The 24,830-nt window shown below is 47.2% G+C and overlaps 1 protein-coding gene across 1 annotated transcript in view; it reads right to left on the bottom strand.

The window, feature by feature from the left end:
* The window catches only part of SPOCK1 (SPARC (osteonectin), cwcv and kazal like domains proteoglycan 1), a 470,635-nt gene that overhangs the window by 14,790 nt on the left and 431,015 nt on the right, over positions 1-24,830 (bottom strand). The window contains exon 7 of the mRNA XM_070414948.1: positions 889-1,005. Coding sequence (XP_070271049.1) covers positions 889-1,005 — 117 coding nt within the window. The remainder of the gene's footprint in view (positions 1-888; positions 1,006-24,830) is intronic.

The following is a 24,830-nucleotide window of genomic DNA, read 5'->3' as shown; positions in this document are numbered from 1 at the left end:
ATAAAGGTCAACATCAATTATGTTACATCCATAAATTGGGATTCTCTGTAGCTATTACAAGCAGAATCCTACTCAACAACATAGAAAGGTAGCCACAGTATGTTGCTAAATAATAAAAGGTCATACAACAGGCTGCAAAGTGTGATATATATACACACACATTTTTTCCTATATGACAAGGAAAATGTATATACCACAACATGCCTAACAGTGGTTAACACTTGGAGTGGGGGAAACGAGTTAAGTCGGCTCGCGTGAATTGCGCGTACTCCGCGGGAGCCGTCTTAACTCGGTTCATATAGATTTGCGGTGGAGTGCGGGAAACGTGTAAACTCGGGCCGATTGTAACTGCGTATTACCAAATATTTGTTTGTTTGCCGTTCACAAAGATACCTACCTGCGTATGCAAACCGTTTCATACCCATTGGGGTAATAGGTATCATAAAAATCCCTGATTTTGCGCGGGAAACCTAAATAATTGCCCGCGCCATCTTATATTTTGGCGGGAAATTCACCCCACACCGGAGTGTTAAAATAATGGGTTTATAGATTTTTTTTGCATTTTTATGTATATTTTATCTGTTTCCCCAAATGTGTATACTAAATGTATGATAATTTTGCAACCACACTTAAGTTACTCTGTAAATGCAGATTCCCAACTATGGATCCAAAATACATATGACCATTGTATTTTCTAGATCCTAAGGCATTTTCCCCTCCACTATATTTTAATATTTCTGAAATTGGGACATATTTTAAGTCAGCATGAATATTTAATGTAGAGTATCTTTGTTCACCCCAAAATGCTATTATTGCTAATTCAACAATGTCTGCTGAGGAAATGTGGTGTTTGAAATGAAATAAATTAGCCAGAGGATGTGGTCTTACTGCCTTGGGCCGCGTCGGAGCTGGTGGGCTTGATGACCCTGTTGGCATCCTCATGAAGGGCTCCGAACCAGTCTTTCAGCCGGGAAGCGAGGTTCCTCAACTCCTTGTCCGTGCAGGCTGGGGAAAAGCAAAGGGGGGTCAGTGCGGCGTGGGCTTTCCCCTCTTAGCGCTGTGTCCTCACCATGGGGTGCCACCAACTAAGCCAGGCCCAAGAAAACTCCCCTCCAGCCACAACAGAACTCCTCGCCCCCACGCTGATAACCCCCCAAAGGTGCTGCGATCACAGGTAGAGTATATGATGGAGCCTGGACTCCCCAGCCATGATGGGCTCGCGGTGTGCACCGCCTCAAAGCCCATCACAGGTGCCTCTGCTGACCCGTCACATCGGCTCTTGCAGGTTGCCAGGAAGATCACATGTCCCACTAAGCTCAGGCCAAGAGCCGTATGCTCAGGACTAGCTATGCTCTCAGGGAGAGGCTGCCTGGGCACCAGAAGGTGCGGGAACAGCAGGCTCTCAGTTTCGTGTTGGCCCGAGGTTTGGGTTTGGGTTTGCCGTTGTGGTTATTTTGCTAGCCTTTGACAGACCGACTTCACTTTCCCCCATAGACACATGGCTGCCTTCTCCATGGAAGAGGCCTTTCTGTTGGAGCCCATCTGTAACCATCCAGCTCATCTGGTAGGACAGAGTGACTGGGGCCAAGGAGTACTCTTTCTGAGAACAAGAAGAGGATATGGATGGATGGATGGATGGATGGTAGGGGGTGCAGGTACTGAAGGTCGCATGGCGTGCTGAGATAAAGCTGGAGGGAAGAAATCCCGAAGGAGGGACCACGGTGCAGAGAAGGGAGTGATGTTCCCTGGATCCCTGACGTTACCCTAATTCTGGTTATGGAGAATCCTGGCAAAAGGTCCAGGCAGTGAGCTGCTACCAAGATGCAGAAAAACGTTCAAGGGAATTAGTGACCTTTAGCATCTGAAAGGACAGAAATAGAGACTTCGGGGACCAAAATCCCAATAAGTAAGAAGGGACGAAGAAGTGAACCCTAAAACTATCATGTCCCCCAAATTCTCAAGTCCAGGAGACAGGCTGTGAAGAAGCCAAGCAGGGGCAATGTTACAACACAGGGCCCAGTTCCCAACGTCTCCAGGTGCTGACAGGACGCGGATTAAAGCTGGAATCTACTGGTGCACAGAGGCCAGCGGACACCCAGGCTCCGCTGGAAGGCATGGGGCAGCGATCAATGCGCAGATGTCTGGCCAAGCTCCATCCCCCTTCGGCGAGTGCAGGCTTGCACGGGGTTGAGGTATGAGCCCCCATTTGCCTCACAAAGAGCAGGATGAATCCCCACCAGAAGAAAAGAACATCAACCAGAGCCTCTCCTCATTCGTAGTCTGCTTCCAGGCAAGCCGCTTTCCCTAACCCAGGCGTGGTGGAGAACAGAGGCAGACTTGCAGACCTGGGGTTGGAAAGGTCCCCCAACCTCCACTTGAGGGCAGGTGAGCAGACCCAGGCTGGGCTCTGCAGGCTCAGCCCTGCCTTCATGGGTGCCGCCTTCATTCCAGCAGGATCCAGATCCAAACCCTGCAAAGCATGGAGTGGCGGTGTGGCCGTTGTTCAGACCCAGCTTGTTCATGACCTCAAGACACTGCCTTATGGATACAGGGAGCAGACTGGCAGCTGTCAGAGCGGAGGGGCTTGGGGGACTGGAAGAAAGAAGGGAAGGAACTGAGCAAAAACAAAAACGTAGATACATAACACACAGACATAGACAACAGTGTGATAGCCCGAGGTAAAGGGGGTGAGATGGAGGTGGAGGAAGGCAAAGGGGGGAAGTGGGGACTGAAAGAGGCTTTGCTGGGGGCAGTGGGCGCACGATGCAGAGTGCAGATGATGTTTTGTTGAGTTGTACACTTCAATGTCACCCCAATAAATTCAATTTAAAAAAATTAAACACACACACACACACACACACACACACACACACACACGGCCTTGCTGTCAACAACCAGGACATGACTGTGTCTTAAAACACCAGCCAGAAGTGCCCCGAGAGCTGACTGACAGGCCGCAGAGTAACATGTGGGGCCCACGCTGCCTGGACTGGCTGGGCGGCTCAAACAGGCAACTGAACCTCTCAGTGACTCAGTCTCCTCATCTGTAAACTCAGGACATCACAGGTGACATGTGTTAGACCAAGCATGTCAGTTACTTAGCAAAGCACGTGGTATGTAGTGATTACTCAGCACGTGCCAGCTGTGACTTTTATTAATATGATTATTTTTGTTTTTAAATTGAGGGTTTATAGATAAGCGTAGAGCAAACAGCATCTGGAAAACCTAAACAAAACTGGCTTTGGTCACATAGGATTTAGGTGAAATCAGGTACCTGCTAGCCAGTACAGTTGCCATTAGCCATAGTGGCTATTTACATTTAAGTTATTTGAAATTAAATACAAATAAAATGTTGTTCCTCTGTTGCCCCCACCCCCTCCATAGGCGCGTTGCTCTGACTCCATGAGGGTGGCTCCAGAGAATGTCTGCCTGGGAGCAGCTGTTGCACTGGATGACTTAGCCGCCTGTGGGGATGCCCAGCCACCAGAGGTTCACGCCTCCACTCCTTCCCTCAGTCTTTTGTTTTTTTTAATTGATTTCAGAGAGGAAAGAGAGAGAGAAACATCAATGATGAGAGAGAATCACTGATGGGCTGCCTCCTGCACCCCCCACACTGGGGATCAAGCCCGCAACCTAGGCATGTGCCCTGACCAGGAATTAAACTGTGACCTCCTGGTTGGTAGGTCGAAGCCCAGCCACTGAGCCACACCCGCTGGGCCTTCCCTCAGTCTTTACAGGTGAGCTGGGGAAGACCACAAGCCTGCTCCCACCAGGAGCCAGCACATCATCAGCCGCGTGCACACACGGGGGGAGGGGCTTTCTGAGGGCTCAGGGACCTGCCCCTGGAGCAGGCCAACACTAACAAGCGGATTGACCCCACTCAGGAGCCCTGGGGATAGAGGGCCCACGTCTCTGGCTTTTCAGTGCTGCACATCTCTAAGCAGGGGAGGCTGTGTGTGGTCCGTTTTCCCGGGGGAATGGGATGTGGACTCTGTGGCCAACCTCAATCTGAAAAGGAAAAATTAATAGCATCCATTTCTTCTCGATCAACACCTACACCACCTATTCCAAACGTCCTCTAAGCAGAGAAAACTGCCAAGTCCCTGACACAGGAAAGAGCCCCATTTCTCTGTGGAATGAATCAGTCTGTCACGTTAACTGAAGGTGTGCAGGTCACCAAAGCCTTAAGGGAGGGCTGAGATGCCCACGGCTTCCCAACGTCCAGGGCGAGGATGGCGGGTGGAGGCGCCACTGCCCTCCTGGTTGCTAGAACATCTTCTTGCATAGACGGGGCTTGTGGGGAGCCAGCACTAATTGAGGCAATTAATATACCAGGTGGGTATCCTGGGTTGAAAACAATCAACACATCCGGCTCTCATAGGTCAAGGCAGTTCTGCCAGTGATGCAGGCAGGGCAGCTCTAGGACAGACGAGGGAGAGGGCAAGTCAGGCTCCCGCCTTCATCAGCCTGGGGATGGGAGCAGCGGGCCTTGGGAAGGGCCGCGTGCAGCCTGCTGCCGTCCTGTGGCCCCCGACCACGGGTCACGTGTGCAGCCACTGGGACTCCATTAGGGAAAGAAGAGTCCATGGCACATCACTCCCCTGTAAGCAAAAGCAGCTCCCTCCCCTGGAAAGCCGGCTGGCAGGGGCTGGGTAAGGTGATGCACTCCCAGTGGACGCTTCCTGTCTGTTTGGAAAATAGGGACAAAATGCAATAAGCAAGCCTAAGTCTGGCACATGCAGGCGCCTGGAAGGTATACGGACAGCCCCAGGAAGAAGATGTGACCTTCCCTCCACCTGAGGCCTGGGGCTTGGAGGGCTTTAGGCCAGACTGGACTTGAATGCAAAGAGAAATCAAAGCCCGGAGGACGTCCTGAGTGACCGAGTGACCGGGCTGACGGGAGGAAGAAGGAGGCATAGTTGCCAATAGGAAGGGCAGGCAGCTGCTAAAGGGAGGGGCTGAGAGGGGAGGGAGAGCTGCTCTGACCTGCTGGCTTTGGCTGATGGGGAAGCCAGTCAGCCTGTATATCAGCTATTGATGGAGAGAGAGGATCTCTTCTTCACCGGATGAGTAAGCACAGCCTGGCTCCGACACCCCCTGGGGGCCATCACCCATCGTCCCTGGCTCCTCTGTCTCCCTTCAGACAAGTCCAAGGCTAGTGAAGAGCTAGCGAGGCAGTCATTTTGGAAGGGGGGAGGCAGGAGCGAGGAAATCCGGGCTTTGAAAAGTGCTCCCAAGGGCGATACCTGGGGTTCCAAGCTGGTCTCTGGTGACTTTGGGGGCTGAACGACACTCTACACAGCCTCTCAGAGGACTAGATAGAAATGGGGAGACAGGGAGACGACTGAGGGGATGATACAAAAGGCGGAGGTGGGGGCAGAGAACAGAAATGATTTAAAGCTGTAGTGTTATAGCTAACACCGAGTGACAGTAGGTGTGAGTGTGTGTCTGCCTTACAAATCCTCAGTGGAGCCCCATTTGAGCACCCAGTTGGGGATGTCTGGAAATGGCAAACCTGACACGCAGGTCTTCCCAGGTCTGTACACCTCTGCTCGGGAACCAATTACCGGCGTATTCTTGTAACTCGCGGAACACTTCCGCTAAAGAGCCGAAGGAGACGAATGTGCCACCTGTCACCCAGACTGCCCTCCCCTCCACCTCGGCCTCACTAATGCTTAGCTCAGGGCTTTGGCAAAAGCCAACATGAAAACAATCAGAATTTAATTTAAACTGTCGCGCCTCCGAAGGTAATTAAGGAGTTGGGCCAGACTGATGTTCTCTCTGGAGCAGGCCAGGTGCGGCCCCCTCCCCCGGCCTCCTAGCAGCTGCGCATAATTACCTATGGGAGTGGTGCCTCCAGGCACTCTGCCTGCAGGAGGCTCAGCTGGGCCTCTGGCAGGAGGTGTGGCTGCAGATGCTCTGAGACTTGATGCCTGGCAGGGCCTGGATTGGACAACACGGGAGGCCCCCAGACCCACCCTCCCAGGGTGCAGCCTCTCCCCTCTGCCTTCCTCCCGAGCTGGAAGCTGCACGTGTGGGCTCCTCCTCCCGGTAGGTGCCTCATGCCCCAGAATATTTAGCGCACAGCAAGCGCCTGTGTGGGGATGTGTGCGGGAACGCCGGAGGGGCGGGGGGGGGGGGGGGGGCCGCACCCCTGGGAGCTTGGGAGGGAAAATGAGCGAGGCTGCAATTCCCTTAGAAACACGGGCTCTCATAAACGGGAACCCCAGCAGGTGGGGTGGGCTCTGCCCAGCACAGGTCCAGGGGCGGGAACCAGTCATTCTGCAGTGGAAGAGCCTGGGCGGCCGGGAGGGTAGCCAGGCCCTGGGAAGCGAGCTGGTCAGCTGCCAGCCCAGCTGAGACTGACACGTGACTTCTCCCAGCTCCAGTTTCCTCCTCTGCAGAATGAAGGGATAGCAGAACTCGCTCACAGCATTAGCGCGGGGAGGGGACCTTACTTGTGTTTGTGGACAGCAGTGACCCACTAAATCAGCGGTTCTCAACCTGTGGGTCACGACCCCTTCGGCGGTCGAATGACCCTTTCACAGGGGTCGCCTAAGACCATCCTGCATATCAGATATTTACATAAAGATTCATAACAGTAGCAACATTACAGTTATGAAGTAGCAACGAAAATAATTTTATGGTTGGGTCACAACATGAGGAACTGTATTTAAAGGGCCAGAAGGTTGAGAACCACTGCACTAAATGGAAAAGTATGGGGCTCAAGATCGGGCTTGCTATGTTCACGTGACATGACCGCCTGAAGCTGGCCAGTAACCGACAATTCTGTTGTTTTCAGAGAAGGTTCAGTGACATCTCCAAGGTCTACAAACAGCATCAGTGACAAAACTGACACTTACGGTAAGCCTGTCTCCTACTGTGAAGTTCACTGATGTGCACACACACAACCCCTGCGCTCCCACCCAGTCAGCCAGGCGGCGGCACTGTGGTTCGGAGCTCAGGCTTGTGGGTCTGGCGGCCCTGGGTTTGAACACCTGCTCCCAAGTGTACAAGTGGTTGTTTTGTACCTAAGTCACTGCTCTTCTCTAAGCCTCTGTTTTCCCGTCCGTACAATGTGGATAATGACAATATCAACCTCATGAAGTTCGGTGAGGATTAATGGTGAAGATTAAGTTTTCAAAAAATAACAGTTGGCTTGGCCGATGTGACCAGTGGTTAAGCATTGACCTGTGCACCAAGAGGTTGCTGGTACCATTACTGGTCAGGGCACATGGCCAGGTTGCAGGCTGGATCCCCAGTGGGAGGTAGCTGATCAGTGTTTTTCTCTCATTGATGTTGCTATCTCTCTCTCCCTTCCCCTTTCCTTTCCTCTCAAAAAAAAAAGCAACAGGCAGCAGCATCATCTCCCCCTCTGAGGGACTCCAGGGGCTGGAGCACCTGCTCTGCAGGCCGATGGGTAGTAAGCTCCAACCATGAGCAGTTTTAGTAGCAGAACACCATGGGGCTCCTGAGGGGATTTTTGAAGCACGTACAAGGCGAAGCCCCACTTCTAATCGGGATCATGTAACAGAAACTTGAGCCAGGCTACACTTGCTCAAATTAAATTGTTGCTATATGTAATTCTGGTTTTCACTTTCAGCACCTAAAACATCAATATATATGCATGCACTCTTACCCTTACAGAATGTATCATTTTATGTAAAACAGGCATGAGCATAGGAATTAGGGTCCTTTATCCAGGAGCTTGTCAATAAAGTCCCTCTTAAAAAGCAATCTTTGAAAGAGCTTAAAATACCGACATTAAATTTGGGAGAAGATGAGGTAAACTAATTAATGGTACAACATACAAGCGAAGATGCATAAATTTCCCTATTAAACCCATTAAGACTCTTCTTAGTAACCTGATTTGAGGAGACTTTAATGTTTCCCTAGATTCTAATGATAATCCTTCATCTGGAAAAAGAAATGCATTTGGAACTGGCAACACATTGGCAAATGTGCATTAGTGGAGTAACACGAACGTTCCCCCTGAATGATCTAGAGCGGAGGTTAGCTAGATGAAATAAGCTATTAAAGCTTCTGACGGAATCCACGGTGTTGTCAACACTCCAGGGAAGATGATCAAATGTGGGGAATATTGGTTAGAAGCGCCCACTCTGCTTTCATTGTTTCTAGGCAGCGGGAAGCTCCCCTGCATGGGAAACCGGGAGCAGATGAACAGAGAAAACTGGAGTTTTACTGCCATGGCCTGTGTCCAGCCAGCCTTGTTAGGCCTCAGCTTACAAAGACTAAACTAGAGACAGTTCAAGTGCTGTGCTCACCTAAAATTGGCACTGGCAGGTGCTTCAGGAGAAGGCATGGGATACAGCCTCAACGGTACTACTGACAGCACCAGCTGGGCTGCATGGGGTCATCCCCCTTCAGAGAGGCAAACAGTGTCTGCAAGCCAGTTTGCCTTTTGTTAATGTACTAGTGCCCTGGTGCACGGATTCATGCATATCGAAAGGAAATTAATTAGAAGGTAGCGGTAGGGTGGGACTGGGCGAGAAGCGTTGGACATGCCCTGGAGCCAACCTCCGGCGGCCCCTCCCTGGCCAGCCACATCTGGGGTGGTGCCACAGCTTAAAGGGAGGAAGGACAGAGCGCTGGCCAGGTGGAAGCTGCACAGGAAGAAAACCAGCAGACACAGGAAGAGGGCAGAGACCTGGGCATTGGGTCTCGGGAAAATGCCACAGATTCCTTCTTCCTGTGGCAAGAGGCTCACTCCAATGTTTTCACTGAAGCAAGAGAACTGAGGCAGGGCTGAGCAGAGGTGATGTGAGAAACCGACTTGGGCCTGATGAAATAGTAGTTAGTATTATTTATACTTCTAGAAGCACAACTATATTTGAGAGTTGAATCGACAGATTGAGAAGGCATAGCACTAGCCAGGAAAAATCAACTAGAATGGTCCATGCCAAGACCAATTTTAAAGAGCCACCCTCTTGGGCCTGATCTGTCTCAGAGAAACAGAAAAGATGGGCAACAGGGGGCAACATTTCAGCGTGAAGCCACCTGATGCTGGTGGCGCCGGGAGCAGAGTGCTTTCGGACTGTGTAGTCTGCAAAGATGGATGGTCCCTCCCTTTCACCCACAGGACTCCCTTTTAAATTGATAGGCCAGTAAAGTCTAACTTCTTCCAATATTAGTGCATGCGTGTTTTACCATGGAACACTCAGCAGGAAAAATGAAAAAGGTGGAAATGTGGACCAAGTATAGCAGCATGAAACAGCCACATTTGAAGAAAGACAGTAATAATATATAAGAACTCAGAGAAGAGGTGAGGAGACACTAGAGGAGATGGCTTGTGAGCATTTAGATCCCAGGAAAGAAGTATAAAAACCAATACACACACAAACCAAAATCATCATTAACATGAAGCCAAATTAGAAAAAGCACAAGAGTGGACAGACGCTGTGGAAACTCAGCAAGACAGAAGGATGGCAGAAGCGAGAAGCGTGGGCAACATGAAGAGGAAATGAAGGAACTAGGAAGGGCTGGAGAGTAAGTGAGGGCTAGAGAAAGGGCACAAGGACGTGGCATGTGCAAAACTACAGCCTCTGAAGAAGCAAAGGAAACAGATGAACAGGACATGCACCTAAAATATAAGGCAATAAACCACCTGTGAAGCAGAAGAGTTGAGCATTAGCCAGGAATGGGCCAAACCAAGATCTACCCTATGAAGTTACTGGATTGTAAAAATAACAAAATATTGATGGAGTAACAGAGAAGATATCCATATAACTGATGAGAGAAAAAAGAAATAAGGCTGCCCTCTGATTTCAAAACAGCAATATTCAAAACCAGAACCCAGAAGAGCAATATCTATAAGATAGTCAAGATTCTATACTAATAAAAGGGTAATATGCTAATTAGAGCAGACGTCTTCCAGATGTCCTTCTGGACAAAGCCGCAGCGGCTGCCCGAGGCTCAGGCAAGCCATGGTGGCTGTGAGGGCCAAGGTTCAGGCAGCCATGGTGGCTGGCAGTGGCAGCAGCAGAGGCATGATGGGGCGTTGCCTTCCCCTGATTGACTGGTTGCCTCCTGCAGAGGGAGGCCAGACTGCGGCTTAGATCCATTCCCTGAGGGGAGCAGGCCTAAGCCATCAGTAGGATATCCCCTGAGGGCTCCTGGACTGTGAGAGGGGGCAGGCCAGGCTGAGGGACACCCCCCCCCCCAGTGCACGAATTTTCATGCACTGAGCCTCTAGTCCTATATAATAAAAGCCTAATATGCTAAGTGTCTAGTCGACCAGTCGGCCATTCAACCAATCAAAGCATAATATGCTAATGATATGCTAAGGCGACTCAACCGCTTGCTATGATGTGCACTGACCACCAGGAGGCAGACGTTCCGACCAGTAGGTTAGCTTGCTGCTGGGGTCTGGCTGAGTGAGATGGGCCAGACATGCCCTGGAGTCCTCTCGCGGTCCTCTCCCTAGCTGGTCAACCTCCCGCATAGCTCCCCAGTCCCAATCATGCACTGGTGGGGTCCCTTGGCCTGGCTTGGGCCCTCTCGCAATCCGGGACCCCTTGGGGGATGTTGGAGACCTGGTTTTGGCCTGATCCCACAGGCCAGGCTGAGGGACCCCCTCTGGTGCACGGATTTGTGCACTGGGCCTTTAGTACATAAATAAGAATAAGTAATACAGAAAACCACTTTGTACACACATGGACTCGGGGACTAATGTTCCCATGAGCCCTTCAGAGGAACTACTAGAGGATTCACAGTAGCTAACTATGGAGATGACTTGGGAAATGCATTTACTTAAGAATGAACAAAGGTGGCAATTAAGATGACTGATGAGAATGCAAATACCACATACTCTAACAAGGAAGAAATTATACAACACACGCCCGCCCCAAAACATGGAGGGAAGAGAAGAAGATACAATTAGGGCAAGTTTGCATGTATGTATTAATTTTAGGGTTAGATAAAAACATCAAAAGATGACAAATCAAATATAGAAGAATTAATATATTTTACAGTACAAAGGTAAATCTAAGATAGTAATTATATCAACTATTATTAAGTGATAGAATAAAGGGAGGGGAAATGAAAAAATGTGAAGGGAAGAGAAGAATCATATTAATTTTAGCACCGTTTAAAGTGATAACATCCCTGAATATGAAGAATTACACACACACACACACACACACACACACAATAAAGGAAAAATAAAGGAAAACAACAAAAATTATAGAGCTGATAGGATCAAACATAATTTTTTACATCAATAAATCTTAACTGGGTTAAAATTCAACTCTTAAGAGAGTAAGATTTCACTTTCAGACTGAGTCACAGAGAAAAACCTAACTCCATGTAGACTGTAGGAGACATAACAATGGCAAAGTGATTCAGGAAGATTGTTTTGACTCCACAATTATACTTGTGACTAGAATCTATAAACATACACCTTTGAAGTAACATTTATAAGTCTATTATTTGAAATAGCAGACGGCTGTCAATAATTCAGATACCCATGGTTAAATCAGCGATAGCATATCTACACAATGGGAAACTCTACAGCTATTTCTATGGTATGCAAGGATCTCTAAGATGTATTAAGTTAAAAAAAAGCAAAGTGCAGAACAGTATGTAACATATGCTGCTCTCTGTGTTAACGGGGGCATGGAAGACAAGAGTCTGTATTTGTATTTACTTTTTTGTTGTTGTTAATCCATACCTGGGATATTTCTTCCCCATTGCTTTTTAGAGAGAATGTAAGAGAGGGAGGGGGAGAGAGAGAGAATCATTGATGTAAGAGAGAACATTGACTGGTTGCTTCCTGCATAGGCCCCAACAAGGTCGGGAAGCAAACCTATAACTGAAGTACATGCTCTAGACTGGGAATCCAACTGGTGACCCTTCAGTGGATTCACGCTCTAACCACTTTACACACTGATCAGGGCTGTATTTACTTTTACGTGCATAAAGAATTTCTTCAAGGATATACAGAAAACTGATAATAACGCTTCTGTTTTGCAGGAGGTGGGAGCTGAACAGTAGGTGGACAAGAATGGGAGGAGGAATGCCTGTGTTCCTTTTAATACTTTCTGGTTGTAATGTGGGTATACAGCTCTTGGAAAATTTAAGTGTGTCCTTGTCGGTCTCCCCACTGAACCACCTGCTCCTTGAATGTAAGGACCCGTGTCCCCTCAGCACTGGACTCAAGGCCAAAACAACACAGGTGGCCAGTTGATGTTTATAGAGTGAATCAGCAAATGAACAAGTGAAGGAACAAGTGAGGAATGATGCCGTACAGGGTGTTAGCCCCGAGAGGGGGAAAGTTCCAGGGATAAGACCACCAGAGACCCATTAGCTGTGTAACTCAAGAGAGTTTGCACCAGTCCATCAGTTCTAATGCCATGTGCTAACATTTTGCTTTCTAGCCCAAAGGGGGGAAGTAATCCCTAAACCTGGGATTTTTAAATCAACATGGTCTAGTGCTGTTCTCCATGCTGCCTGTGCCGGGGCAGGTCCAACCAGGTCCAGCTCTCCTGGAGGCAGACCGGGGGCACAGAGACAATTAAGGCGCAGCCCGGGCCTGGTGCTGACTCCTCTCCTCATTTGTAAAAGGGGAACGTGCCCCCTCCACAGAGTGGGTGGAATTTTAACAATGAAGACCTGAGCCGTCTGATCTTTCAGAATGCTCTTTCCTGGAGAGCCAAGGCTCTGTCAAATGTGTTCATCCGTGGGACCCTCTCACCCACCTGCCTAAGAGGATTCGAGCGCCCCTCCTGGGTGTCCCATGGCCCTGTTTGCAATCCCTCTTTCCTTTTCCATGCTGTATCACCCACAACCTGTGCCCCTCTGGACTGAGAGCCAGTGCAGCAAAACTCTGCAGCGGTCACACTGCACCTGCCCCCAGTTCCCACAGCACTCACACCTGCCCCTGCCCCTAGTTCCCACAGCACTCACCTCTGCCCCTGCCCCCAGTTCCCACAGCTGTCACCTCTGCCCCTGCCCCCAGTTCCCGCAGAGTGTCTATTGAAAGTAGGCATTGCTGTGTGTTGCAGAGACACACAAAATAATGTGAATACTTTGAGCTAAGTGAAAACATAAGAAAAGCACCAAGAATGAACATGACAGACAGATCAGGTAAGGGAGTGGCCCATGTGCCTTTGAGGATGAAGGGAGAGTTATAACCAGCACTGAGACAACTTCCAGCCTAAAGAAGACTGACTGTGGTGGGAAGAGGAGGGAGGAATGCATGGTGCCGACCCCATGAAGCTGATTACAGAGACACACCATGTCTGGGGGAGTCCCAGGAGGCCTGGAGGGTGAGCCTCTGTCTGCACTTCACATTTGAGAACACCCAGGCAGGTTAGGGACCTCGCCCATTCTCGCCTCCAATTTAAATGCCATTTCAATGCCCAGGGTGGCATTTAACTCCAGGACCAAAGGATTCAGTCCCTGTTCCTCACTTATGGGAAGGATGACGACCTAATTCTCCCACACCAGACATATGCTGAGTCCCCTCACCCCCACAGGGAAAGGCATCACCAGGAAACTAGGCCCCAGGCTTACAGCTTGGCTCCAGCCTCCTGCCACCACCTCAGACCTGAGCCAGCCACCACCTCAGGTCTCATTTCCTGTTCCTTTGCATATTGTGATGCTAGAAGGATTCCACACACCTGGCTCCTCTGAGCACTGGCTCCTGGTTGCTGTCTGGATGGTTACCAATAAGCAATTTAGTTTATCTCTGTCTCCGTGAGCTTATTTGGAAACCATGGAACGCTGCTTACAGAAAATTAAGCTTCCTTTTCTGAAAGCATTCAGCCAATAGTGCAGGCAGGAGGTGGCGATTGGAGGTAACTGGCTTATGCATATGTAAACACGATGCATTTAGCAAATTATTTAGACTTCACACTTCAGAGCATTGAAGAAAACAAAGGTGCCTTCCCAGGAAACTTCAGTGCAATAGAGTCATTCTGAAAGGAATTCAGAATTACTGGTTTGTGAGAATAGCTGAACTCAGATACGAATGGAAAATAATGGTTTACAGCGTGGAGCATGGGGTGAGCTAAGCAGAATTTGAACAGGCCTAATTGTAGGTGGTGTTAAGGTGTCTCTGAGGACCTCAAAGAATTACAGCCCATAACGTGCCTTGAGATTGAATTCATGGTATAACTCATCATTTCAAACTCAATTCCACTGTGACTCCTCTTCATGCAATTTCCCAGCATATGTTTTTCTCCTTGGACCTAGAGAGAGAATTCTAGATCTACCTCGAGCTCAAAAACAATGCACTAGTTAGAGCATCCCTGATATCTCTCCATTCTCCACTAGGACCTGTTGCCTCAGTCCCTTCCATGTTTCATCAGCAAGAAATGGACTGAAATGTAATTGTAAGGATCACCCCACCACGGCAACCTTACGAGCCAGCGCAGTAGACTTTGGACCTCCTCGACAGGCAGGGTAGGGTCCTGGGCTTGACGGTTTCCAGTCTGCAGACCACTGAAGGGGCGGCCCATTTGTCTGCAGGCGTGGCCTCCAAGGGGCCTCTAACTCGGTGCTTGACGGTCCAGCTGTGGACGATGAGAGACGGGCGGCACCAGCACAGCTTGGCCCGCGTTACATCATCAGATTCATACTATGTCCCAAGAGCTGCCAAATAGCAGGTGCCTGCTGTTGCCAAGAACCCTACTAGCACTTTGCCTTCTCTTAGTCCTGGTGATAACTCGCCTGTCATAGTTATTCCCATCTTACTGACCTGGGAACTGAAGCTGGGGGCGTTAAGTGCTGATTATCCGACAGGTGCTGTGCACATGGGCATGATCTCACTGAATCGTCACACCAGCTCCCTATGAGGTAGGGAGAGTCATTGACACCCATCCCCAGAAGGTGCACCAGGAGGGAGTCACAGCAAACATCTAGGACAGGGGTCCTCAAACTTTTTAAACAGGGGGCCAGTTCACTGTCCCTCAGACCGTTGGAGGGCCAGACTATAGTTTAAAAAAAAACTATGAACAAATTCCTATGCACACTGCACATATCTTATTTTGAAGTAAAAAAAAAAAAAGGGAACAAATACAATATTTGTATTTGCATGTGGCCCGCGGGCCGTAGTTTGAGGACCCCTGGTCTAGGACCTACACGGCAAACTCAGCAGTGGTCGGCAAACTCATTAGTCAGCAGAGCTAAATATCAACAGTACAACGATTGAAATTTCTTTTCAGAGCCAAATTTTTTAAACTTAAACTATATAGGTAGGTACATTGTTATTAACTTAATTAGGGTACTCCTAAGGCTAAGGAAGAGCCACACTCAAGGGGCCAAAGAGCCGCATGTGGCTCGCGAGCCGCAGTTTGCCGACCACGGGTCTAGGTCAAGCTAAAATGGCAGACACGTTCGGGTCCCAGCCACGGCCAGGTCTGCCCTGCTGTATCCTGCATTCCCACCACTTGGAAAGCCGTCCCCATTCCCAGAAAATTCTCCATTCCCAGGAATATGAGGAGCAGCTGGGGAAGGGGTGTCTTGGGCATGCAAAAGTCATGCTAGTCTCTGGTACCCAATACATTTCCCTTCTCCCCACTAACTCCCTCCCAAACACACACCACACACATACATGTGCGATTCCAAGTGATAGGTTTGTAAACCATCACAACAACTCGGAGGCAGACACTCTTATTATTCCCATTTTACAGCTGTGGAGACTGATGCTTGGAGAAAATGTCAACTACTCAAATTCAGCAAAATATGAAGTAACGGGGTTTGCTCCAAGGCTGTCTGACTCCGGGCAGGGGACTCTTGGCCAGGAGGCCCCACCACAGTGAGCCTGGAACTGAGGGACGTGGCACTGAGGCCCAGGAGCTGGTTCTCTTTAGGATTCTGTCTCAGGATGAGGAACACATACTGAGAATTATGACTCTTTAGTAGATCTTATACGAGGCTTAAGTTAACCAAGCACAGATGGCTGCAAAGATTTAGCTGTGCTATTAAACACAACCACAACGCTTAGAGCACTAAGAAACAAACCTAGAAGCAAATGTCCAATACTAGGGATTAAATTATGGTTCACAAATGTTAGAAAACCAAGGAGCTATTAAAAAGGATGACAAAGACATTATGACACACAAAATGCTTTTAAGTGAACAAAAGCAGAATACCCAAGTGCCCGTGGTTTGATCTGGCTTTTGTAACATGAAACCGACAGTGTGGGCAGGTGGGGACAGACGGAGACAGAGACAGGAAATATACCATAAAATGTTCCTCATGTGTCTGTTATGTACTTGGATGTTTGTTACTGACTCTCTTCTTTCACCTGCTGATGTTTTTGAGCTCGTCCACAATAAGCAAACACCCCAGCTAGAGGGAGGGCGGCCCTCTGAGGCCCCGGAGCCCTCTCTGGAGAAGGAACACGCCGCCGCCCCCTGGGCTCTCTCCACAGCTCAGACTCACTAAGAGGGTCAGAAACACCACCCTTTATTCGTTTTCCTTTGTCAGCCTGCGAGAATCCCCAGGGACTCTGACAGAACTCACCCAGCTCCCTGATGGTGCTTTCTGTCTGCAGTGAGGGTCTCACCAAGAAAGCCTGGCCGGTGAGCGAAGGCCAGAGTCGTTTGGAGGTGATGCTCCAAGATGATCGGATCTTGGGCTGATGCAGAAAGCCTCTTGGGAAAAAGTCAATTCTGAAAAACTCATTTTCCCACCTCCGCCAAGAGGCGCCTCAGGTGCCTGCTCTATCCCGCTAGTCGTGGGAAGAGACACTGGTCAGCTTTTAAAGAGCAGAGCAGGATCACACTGCCGGTGTAGTCACGTTCACGTTCAGGGCACATTTCCCCTGAGAGCCTCTCCCAAACCAGAAATCCAAAGGAGCTGGAAGACCTGTTGGGAAGGACAGTCGGGGCCCTAAGAGGCCCTGCTTCTGACACGCTCGGCCCTGGCCAGGCCTCAGCGGGGAAGGAAAATGAGGGCTGCTGAGCTGTCCACAGGTGCAAATGCTAAGCGGTCAGAGGGTGGTCCTCCCACCCTGCTCGCTCACCCCCCACCACTGACAGGCTCTCTGGGCCATGTGTGTGCTTGGATATATGGGAGCCACGGGGAGAGAGACAGACACCCTTAGGACTGCTGCTATGTCACCAGGTCCAGACCCCGCTGCAAAGGTCTGGGGGCAAAGGTCGCTGCAGAAAGGGAGAGAAAATGAGGCAGAGAACATGATGGGGACCCCCTCTGGAACAAGACCACTTGGCGTAGCAAAACCAGACCATTCACCAAGGCCTGTGCATTCCTGCCGGGGCCTTTACAGATGTGCCATCGCTCCCAGGGCTGTGCTCTGCCTGGGGGCTGAGACGGTGCCCATGGATACGGGCACAGCAGTATCACCAGCAGCCGTGCCGATTAAATGATGGCCACGCAGACTCGGGCAGAGCACAGCACCTGCTGGGGCTAAGCAGCCAGGTGTTCCCAGAACGCCCACTCCCTCCTTCCTTAGGACTCTTCACCTGTGAGCAGTGGAATAGGCACTACATCCAAATGGTATTTCCAAAATGAGCAGACTTAGAAATCTGTGGAAAACATTTCATACCACAAGCAGAATCAGCATTAGGAGAATTTGGAACAATGAGATAGGTCAGCTTAGCCATATTAGTGTCTACACAGTTTTGACCACCAGGGTCTGGCCTGCTTTCCTGGACTTCCGGAAAGGAGCCAACCACCCAGCCTTCGGATTAAAAGTCAGGCGAGGGAAACACGGCTCAGGCACCAGCCGAGGCTGCCCTGACCCAACCCAAAGGAAAACAAAGAGCCAGAATGACCAGCCCGCGGGCCCATGCAGACAGTGTGGAGAGAGGGCCGAGGAGGACGCTGAGGGGCTTAGTTTGGGGTACAGGCGCTGAACCCATCCTGTGTCTAAGCCCGTCTGGGATGCTGAGGAGCTCTTGGTGCCGGCCTGGCAAGTCCGCGAGGCCCTGAGTCATGGGCACAGACGGCCCTCCCCCACCCCCTCCCGGCTCTTTTAGTTGGCACCACTGCTCGGCAGCCTGAAGGACAGCAGAAGAGAAGCCTCACACCCAAGTCTGTGGGAGCCGCCTGGGACCCGTGCTCTCGGGCCGCCTGCCTCGTGTGGAGACAGGGCCCTCAGCTCCCCCAGGGTGGGAGCGGGCAGCGCGTAATGTCTCCCCACTAGACTACAAGTCCTTAGCAGCTGCGGGCAGCAGTGTATTTCTGTCTCTCTTATGATGTTGTAGGGGCTAAATATAAGGTTGTTACTGGGACCAATTAAAGAGGCTGAGGCTGCCATTCTTGTTTCTTTTTGGAGCCAAATTCCAAGGGAAACATTTAAATGATTTAAAAAGTCACAACAGAAAACTAGGATGTAGATTTTACTATATATTATTCCCCAAACCAAGCTCCCCTGTGTGTGTATATAAAAATAATATGTAAGGAGCTTTTTCATGAATAAATTTTTTAAATGTGTGATAATATTGTAAGAGTTTTTATACAGAATCAAGATACAGAATATATGACCCTGTAAAAGTTATAACTTAGTGAATGTCTTATGGAACATCATAATGGAATTATTCAACCAATGGCCTCACTGATTTTGTTATTTTAAAAGAAAAAAAAAAGGAAAAAGTCAAAGGCTCGCCTCACCACACACATCAATGTAAGTTTCACATGGATTAAAGGCTTAAGGTAAAAACAATTAACAATACCAATTATTAGAATATGAATAAAGAGGGCTCTGCATATATCAAAGCAACAAAAGAAATAACAAAGTGTTAATAAAAGTGAGTATAAAAATGAAAGGTTTATGTTCATTAAGAGACTTGCAAAATATTAGCAAACCGGATCCAGCAATACATTAAAAAGATCATACACCATGATTAAGTGGGATTTATTCCAGGGATGCAAGGTTGGTACAATATCCACAAATCAATAAACATGATACACCACATAAACAAATGAAGGCTAAAAATCACATGAGCATATCAATAAAGAAAAAACATTTAATAAAACTCAGCACCCATTTATGATAAAAACTCTCAGCAAGTGGCAAGAGAAGGAACATGCCTCAAAGTAATAAAGGCTAAACATGACAAACCCACAGCCAACATCATACCCAATGAAAAAAAAACCCAAAAGCATTTCCTTTAAGACCAGGAACAAGACAGGGATATGCATTTTCATCACTCTTATTCAACAGAGTACTGGAAGTGCTAGCCACAGCAATCAGACAAGAAGAAGAAATATAAGGCATCCAAATTGGAAAGGAGGAAGTAAAACTGTCATTATTTGCAGATGACATGATACTGTATATAGAAAACCCTAGAGATTCCACCAAAATACTACTAGTACTGATAAATAAATTCAGTAAAGTAGCAGGAAACAAAATAAATATCCAGAAATCAGTTGCATTTCTATACGCCAATAATGAACTATCAGAAAGGGAAACTAAGAAAACAATCCCATTTACAACTGCATCAAAAAAACATACACCTTGGAAAAAAATTCAACCAAGGATGCAAAAGCCCTGTACTCAGAAAATTACAAGACACTGAAGAAAAAAAAATTAGGAAGATATAAATAAGTGAAACCATGTATGTGGAGAGCGGCTACAGCATTCAGACAGGATCAAGCCTCGGATTGACTTGTGGCAAAGCCAGCTACAAGTCCCAGCTTGGAGGGTAAAGCCCTTCCAGCACAATTATAGCCAAAAGGCTATGGCTGTAAGCTTGATCTTATAGTCCAACCCTGCAGTCCTAGGTAGCTAAGGGATGAAAAAGCAGTGGTACATATACACAATGGAATACTACTTGGCTGAGAAAAGGCAGGAAATCTAACCTTTATAACAGCATGGATGGACCTGGAGAGCATTATGCTAAGTATAATAAGCCAGTCAGAGAAAGACAAATACCATAAAATTTCACTTACTTACGGAGTCTAATGAACAAAATAGAAATAGAATCATAGATACAGAGAGCAGACTGACAGCTGTCAAAAGGGAGTGGAGCTGGGGTATGTGTGAAGAAAGTGAAGGGACCAAACAAACAAACAAAACCCATAGACACTCACAAAAATAAATGAATAAAAGACGTGCCAGGGCCCCGCACTGTGGAATTGAGACCTGTCGTCAGCCTGCCACAACCCCATCACATTGTCACAGAAATAAGCTAAGCTGCAAACCTCTGCAAATTACAGCTCAACTTCAGGTCCCCAAAGCCTGGAAGGAAACCTCTAGCTTTCACGGCCTTGTGTCAAGCTTTGGCCTAGACCAGTAGTTCTCAACTGGGGCCATTTTTGTCCCCAGAGACATTTGGTAAAGCCAGGAGACACTGGCGGTCGCAACTGCAAAGGTACCACTAGCATCCAGTGGGCAGAGGCCTGGGACACTGCTTAACCCTCCCGGGCACGGGACAGCTTCCATGGCAAAGAATTACCTCACCCAAACTGTCAGCAGTGCTCAAGGTGAGAAGCTCTGGCCTGGAGGAGAAAAGAGAGTCACTCTATGGTATTCGTGACCGACAGAGTGATGGCTGCTCAGGGGATATGGAGGGAGAAATGGACACAGGTCCACGCCCAGGAATCCAGTGACAGGGGAAGATTCACTGGGTTAATTTCTACCATGAGCTGCAGAAATCTTTCTCTTCCAGAGCTGTAGTTCATCTTCATTTCCTTTCACGGTGTCCACCCTCTCTGGTATACCTTATAGTGATCGCAAATAATCACAGCCCTTTGGAAAGATGTAATGACGGCCTATTAACTATATAGATGTAATGTGAGGATCGGTACGTCCAGGGAGGGGCAACTGATGAGACAAATGACCCCCTCCTCTCCTGTCAGCTAAAAACTCTGAATATCTGCCTCCTCTCCTTCTTATGTTTTTCTGTACCTTCTTTGACACATATATTTTATTCACTTTCTCGCCTTATTATCGAATGTATAGTAAAATTTTTTGAATAGATATTTTATCCAATTTACAAGTATTCCCTTCCCTTTTAAAAAATGTACACCTGAATCATTTTTAAAACAACATATTAAAAACAACCAAGTTGCTATAAATGATATTTAAAAGACCAGCTAGAAAGGAAAAGGGCAGGGTCAATATTCTTAATATATAAAGAGTTATTTCAAATCAATAGGAAACCATGAAGAAAGTAATTGAAAAATTGGCAAAGGGAATGAACAATGCTCTAGTGAAGAAGAAATACAGATACAGATGGCCAATAAACACACCTAAAAAACCATTGGACATCAATGCTGACATGTAAATGAAAATAACAGCCCTAACCGGTTTGGCTCAGTGGATAGAGCTTCAGCCTGCCGACTCAAAGGTCCCAGGTTCGATTCCAGTCAAGGGCATGTACCTTGGTTGCGGGCACATCCCCAGTAGGGGGCGTGCAGGAGGCAGCTATTGATGTTTCTCTCTCATCGATGTTTCTAACTCTCTATCCCTCTCCCTTCCTCTCTGTAAAAAATCAATAAAATATATTTGAAAAAAAAAGAAAATAACAATGGAATACTAGAGCACACTTATAAAATTGGCAAACATTAGAAAGATAACTGCGACTCACTACTCTGGGTGGAATGCAAATGGAAATGAGCCAATCTTCCTGAAAACCATTCTGATTATGGGTAATTTAAAAAATAAATAACTGGTTTCTATTTATAAATGCTTATTTGATTTTGCAGAAAGCTTATAAAATGCTGCAAACTGTAAATGTGAAAAATCAGAATTGCCTAGCACTTCAACACCTGAGAAAATATTAAGTTTTTGCTGTATTTTCCTTAGTCATTTCTTTCAGGTGTTTTTGTTAGTGTGTGTACCATATTGTACATGTAATTTGGTGTGTTCCTTTCTTTACTTAGTATAATGTGTGAGCATGATCCCATGCCATCATAGTGTCTTTCAAAACATGGTAATTTATGATTGTGTAATGTCATATGGTTGTGCTTGTGTAATACAGCACTGCTCTTCACTTAGACATGTAGGTGTTTTACTCTTTCCTGTCGATCATTAACAATGTTATGCAAACATCATTATGATGCATTATTTTCTGTATCACTCTGAGACAGACAAAAGCCGAGATATTGTGCCACACACAGACCCTCAGCGCGGGAGTTTTGAAGTATATACTTCAGGCAGAAGGAAAGTGGCTCCAGACAGAACTTCTGAAGTAAAAAGGGGAGGATGGACAAAGAAAAAGCAAATATGTGAATATGACTAAACAACCATTGACAGGATAAAACAATGACGACAGTGGAAGCTGAGAGAATGTATGAAGAGTTCAAACACATAGCCGCATGTGAGTTCAAGTAGAAGTGGCCAAAGTTCTTCCTTGTGTTGTCTGGGACATTGATCAAGCTTAGACTCCGATAATTAAGGTTGCCTGTGAAAATTTCCAAATCAATCACCAATAGACTAGCAATAGAGTGACTTGCTTCAAAATTGATGGGCAAAAATTAAATAAATAAAATTAGAAAAAATAGTCCAAGGAAGAAAGAAGGGACAGAAAAGAAACATGGAAAAGGTAAAACAAATTAAAAGCAGAAAATATTAACAGGAGAGTGGAATTATCATAAATATATGTAGGCTGAATGCTTCAGTTAAGATAAAGATTACAACACAATGAAAAACTAACCCCCACTATTTGCTGGTAACAGACAACTAAGACTCAACGATAAAGAAAGATGGAATGCAAAAAGATTTAAAAATGATATACCTGGCCCAGCTATTGGGGGGGGGGGGGGATAGAATACTGGGGACTAGCTATGGTTATGGGAAATATTAATCATGCTCTGTTAACCATAATTGCCTTGTGTTGGTTAAAGAAAGGACATTCTGATCTGGCTGGGAGTTGTATGCCCCCAGGACCTGAGAGTCAACCTTGGACATAGGAGACAACCTTGGACCTGGGAGTCAACCTTGGAATGCGGTCCATTTTCATGAAAAGATTTACAACCTTGTTCCCAAAAATGGAGTCCCACCCCAGCCCTCCTACTTCCCCATGCCTGTAATCCCTACTTCCTCATACCTATAATCCACATTTCCCCTTGTAATCTTTGTCTTACCGTATATAAGCAGCTGGCTTATGAGGGGCTGCAGAGCAGAGTTTTGTGGATTGCCTGCTGCTCTCCCATACTACCGGCAGTCTTGGAATAAACGCTCATATATGATTCAACCCTGTCTCTGCTTAATTGGCTTAAGGAGTGACAGGCAGCATGGATCCATTGATTGTCTGGTTACACAGCTGCCCACTAGGAGAGCCGATGTAGCAACATTATCAGAAATATTTGGAAAATATTAGAATTCTTAATTATCAAAATTTAAAGCATAAGAACGACTGAAATAAGAGTCAAAGCCCAATGATACGAGGTTCGCAGCAGCAGGACGGCATGTGTGTGTCCTTAGTATACAGAGGTCAATCCAGGTGTACTGTACTCGTGAACATCAAGGAAGACAGTACAGAAGCAATCAGAAGCAACTGTAACAGAATATAGTTATGACCTCAAGGCAGTGAAAAAAAAAATTGTAAGATCCCAAAGTGCAAACAATAGGAAAAGTGTGAAAAACTGGGCAGTAGTACCTTAATTTCTATGCACTAAAACACACCACAGAGAGAGCAGAAAGCAGCAGCCCACCAACTGGGAGAGGGTGTCTGGAGCACCTAGCAGAACAAAGGTCAGGATCCAGAACAGAGGAATAGCACTCCCATAAATGAATAAGAAATAGACACCTCAATACAAAAGGCTTGGACAGGAACTTAATGAATGAGAAACCAGAATGACCAATGTGTATATGAAAAGATGTTCATAAATGCCAAAGAAAACCACAATAAGACTATTTAATACACACTTGGTTGGCTATAAAGTTTTAAAAATCCACAGGAAAGCAGTGTTGGTAGGATGTGAAATAACCAGAACGTTCATATACTGGTGGGACAGCGTCAACAGAGCAGTCACTGTGGAACACAGCCTGGCATTTCTAATCAAGGGGAAAGTAAGCATTTGTCATCCCTCAGCAATTTCATTCCTGGGTCTAAGCCCTGGGAGAATGTCTGCCCATGCACACCTGGGACATGCATGCGAATGTTAGTATCAGCACTGTTGCATATTTTAAAAACCGAAAAAGGAACTGTCCACCAAGCAGTAGAATGTTGTTGCTCACCACGTTGAATGGGGGAATACTGCCTAACAGCGAAGGGGACTAAGTCCAGCCACGCGCAGCAGAGATCAACCTCAGGAACACAGCAGTGGGTGAAAGACTAAGGGATGAGTCCAATACAAAACTGTTCTGAAACAAGCAAAACTAAACAAAAGGTGGCAAAGGATGCAAACATGTGCCAAACTATAAAGAAAACGAATGTTGCAACAAACATTCAGGCTAACGGTCGCCTCAAAGTGGGAGGAGGGGGAAGACACAGGTGACTACAGTGTTAATGGCGATGATCCAGTTCTTGTTGGTGCTCATTGTATTGTTGCTCTTAATTACTTTTATATGTTTCATAGATTAACAAATGATTGTTTTATGCCAGATAAAAATAATTCTAAAACATTAAAAATAATAAGTATGCTAGTTAAAAATATGAGTTCATTAAGGAAGGTCTGGCCCTAACCCTGTCCCCCCACAATATGGTAGCCGTGGGGAAACCATATCCCTCTGTGAACCAGAAAATGCCAAATGGAGTGCGGTTATACTACAAATTACCCACCATCCCTGGCATTAGGCTGAAGCATTTATGCTTGGCTTGGGACGAAGAGGGTCATAATTTCAGTTGATTTGTCCTGCTCAAAACGCACACTTTTTTTTGATGCCCGGATGTCTCACTGAGAAAACGGCTGATATCAATGGCGAGTCTAAAGAGAAATATCTATGCTGATTG

This window comes from Myotis yumanensis, unplaced genomic scaffold (assembly GCF_028538775.1).
Source record: "Myotis yumanensis isolate MYYU_CA2020_CCGP unplaced genomic scaffold, mMyoYum1.0.hap1 SCAF_5, whole genome shotgun sequence".
NCBI classification, from domain to species: domain Eukaryota; kingdom Metazoa; phylum Chordata; class Mammalia; order Chiroptera; family Vespertilionidae; genus Myotis; species Myotis yumanensis.
This window is presented reverse-complemented; position numbering and strand designations above follow the sequence as displayed.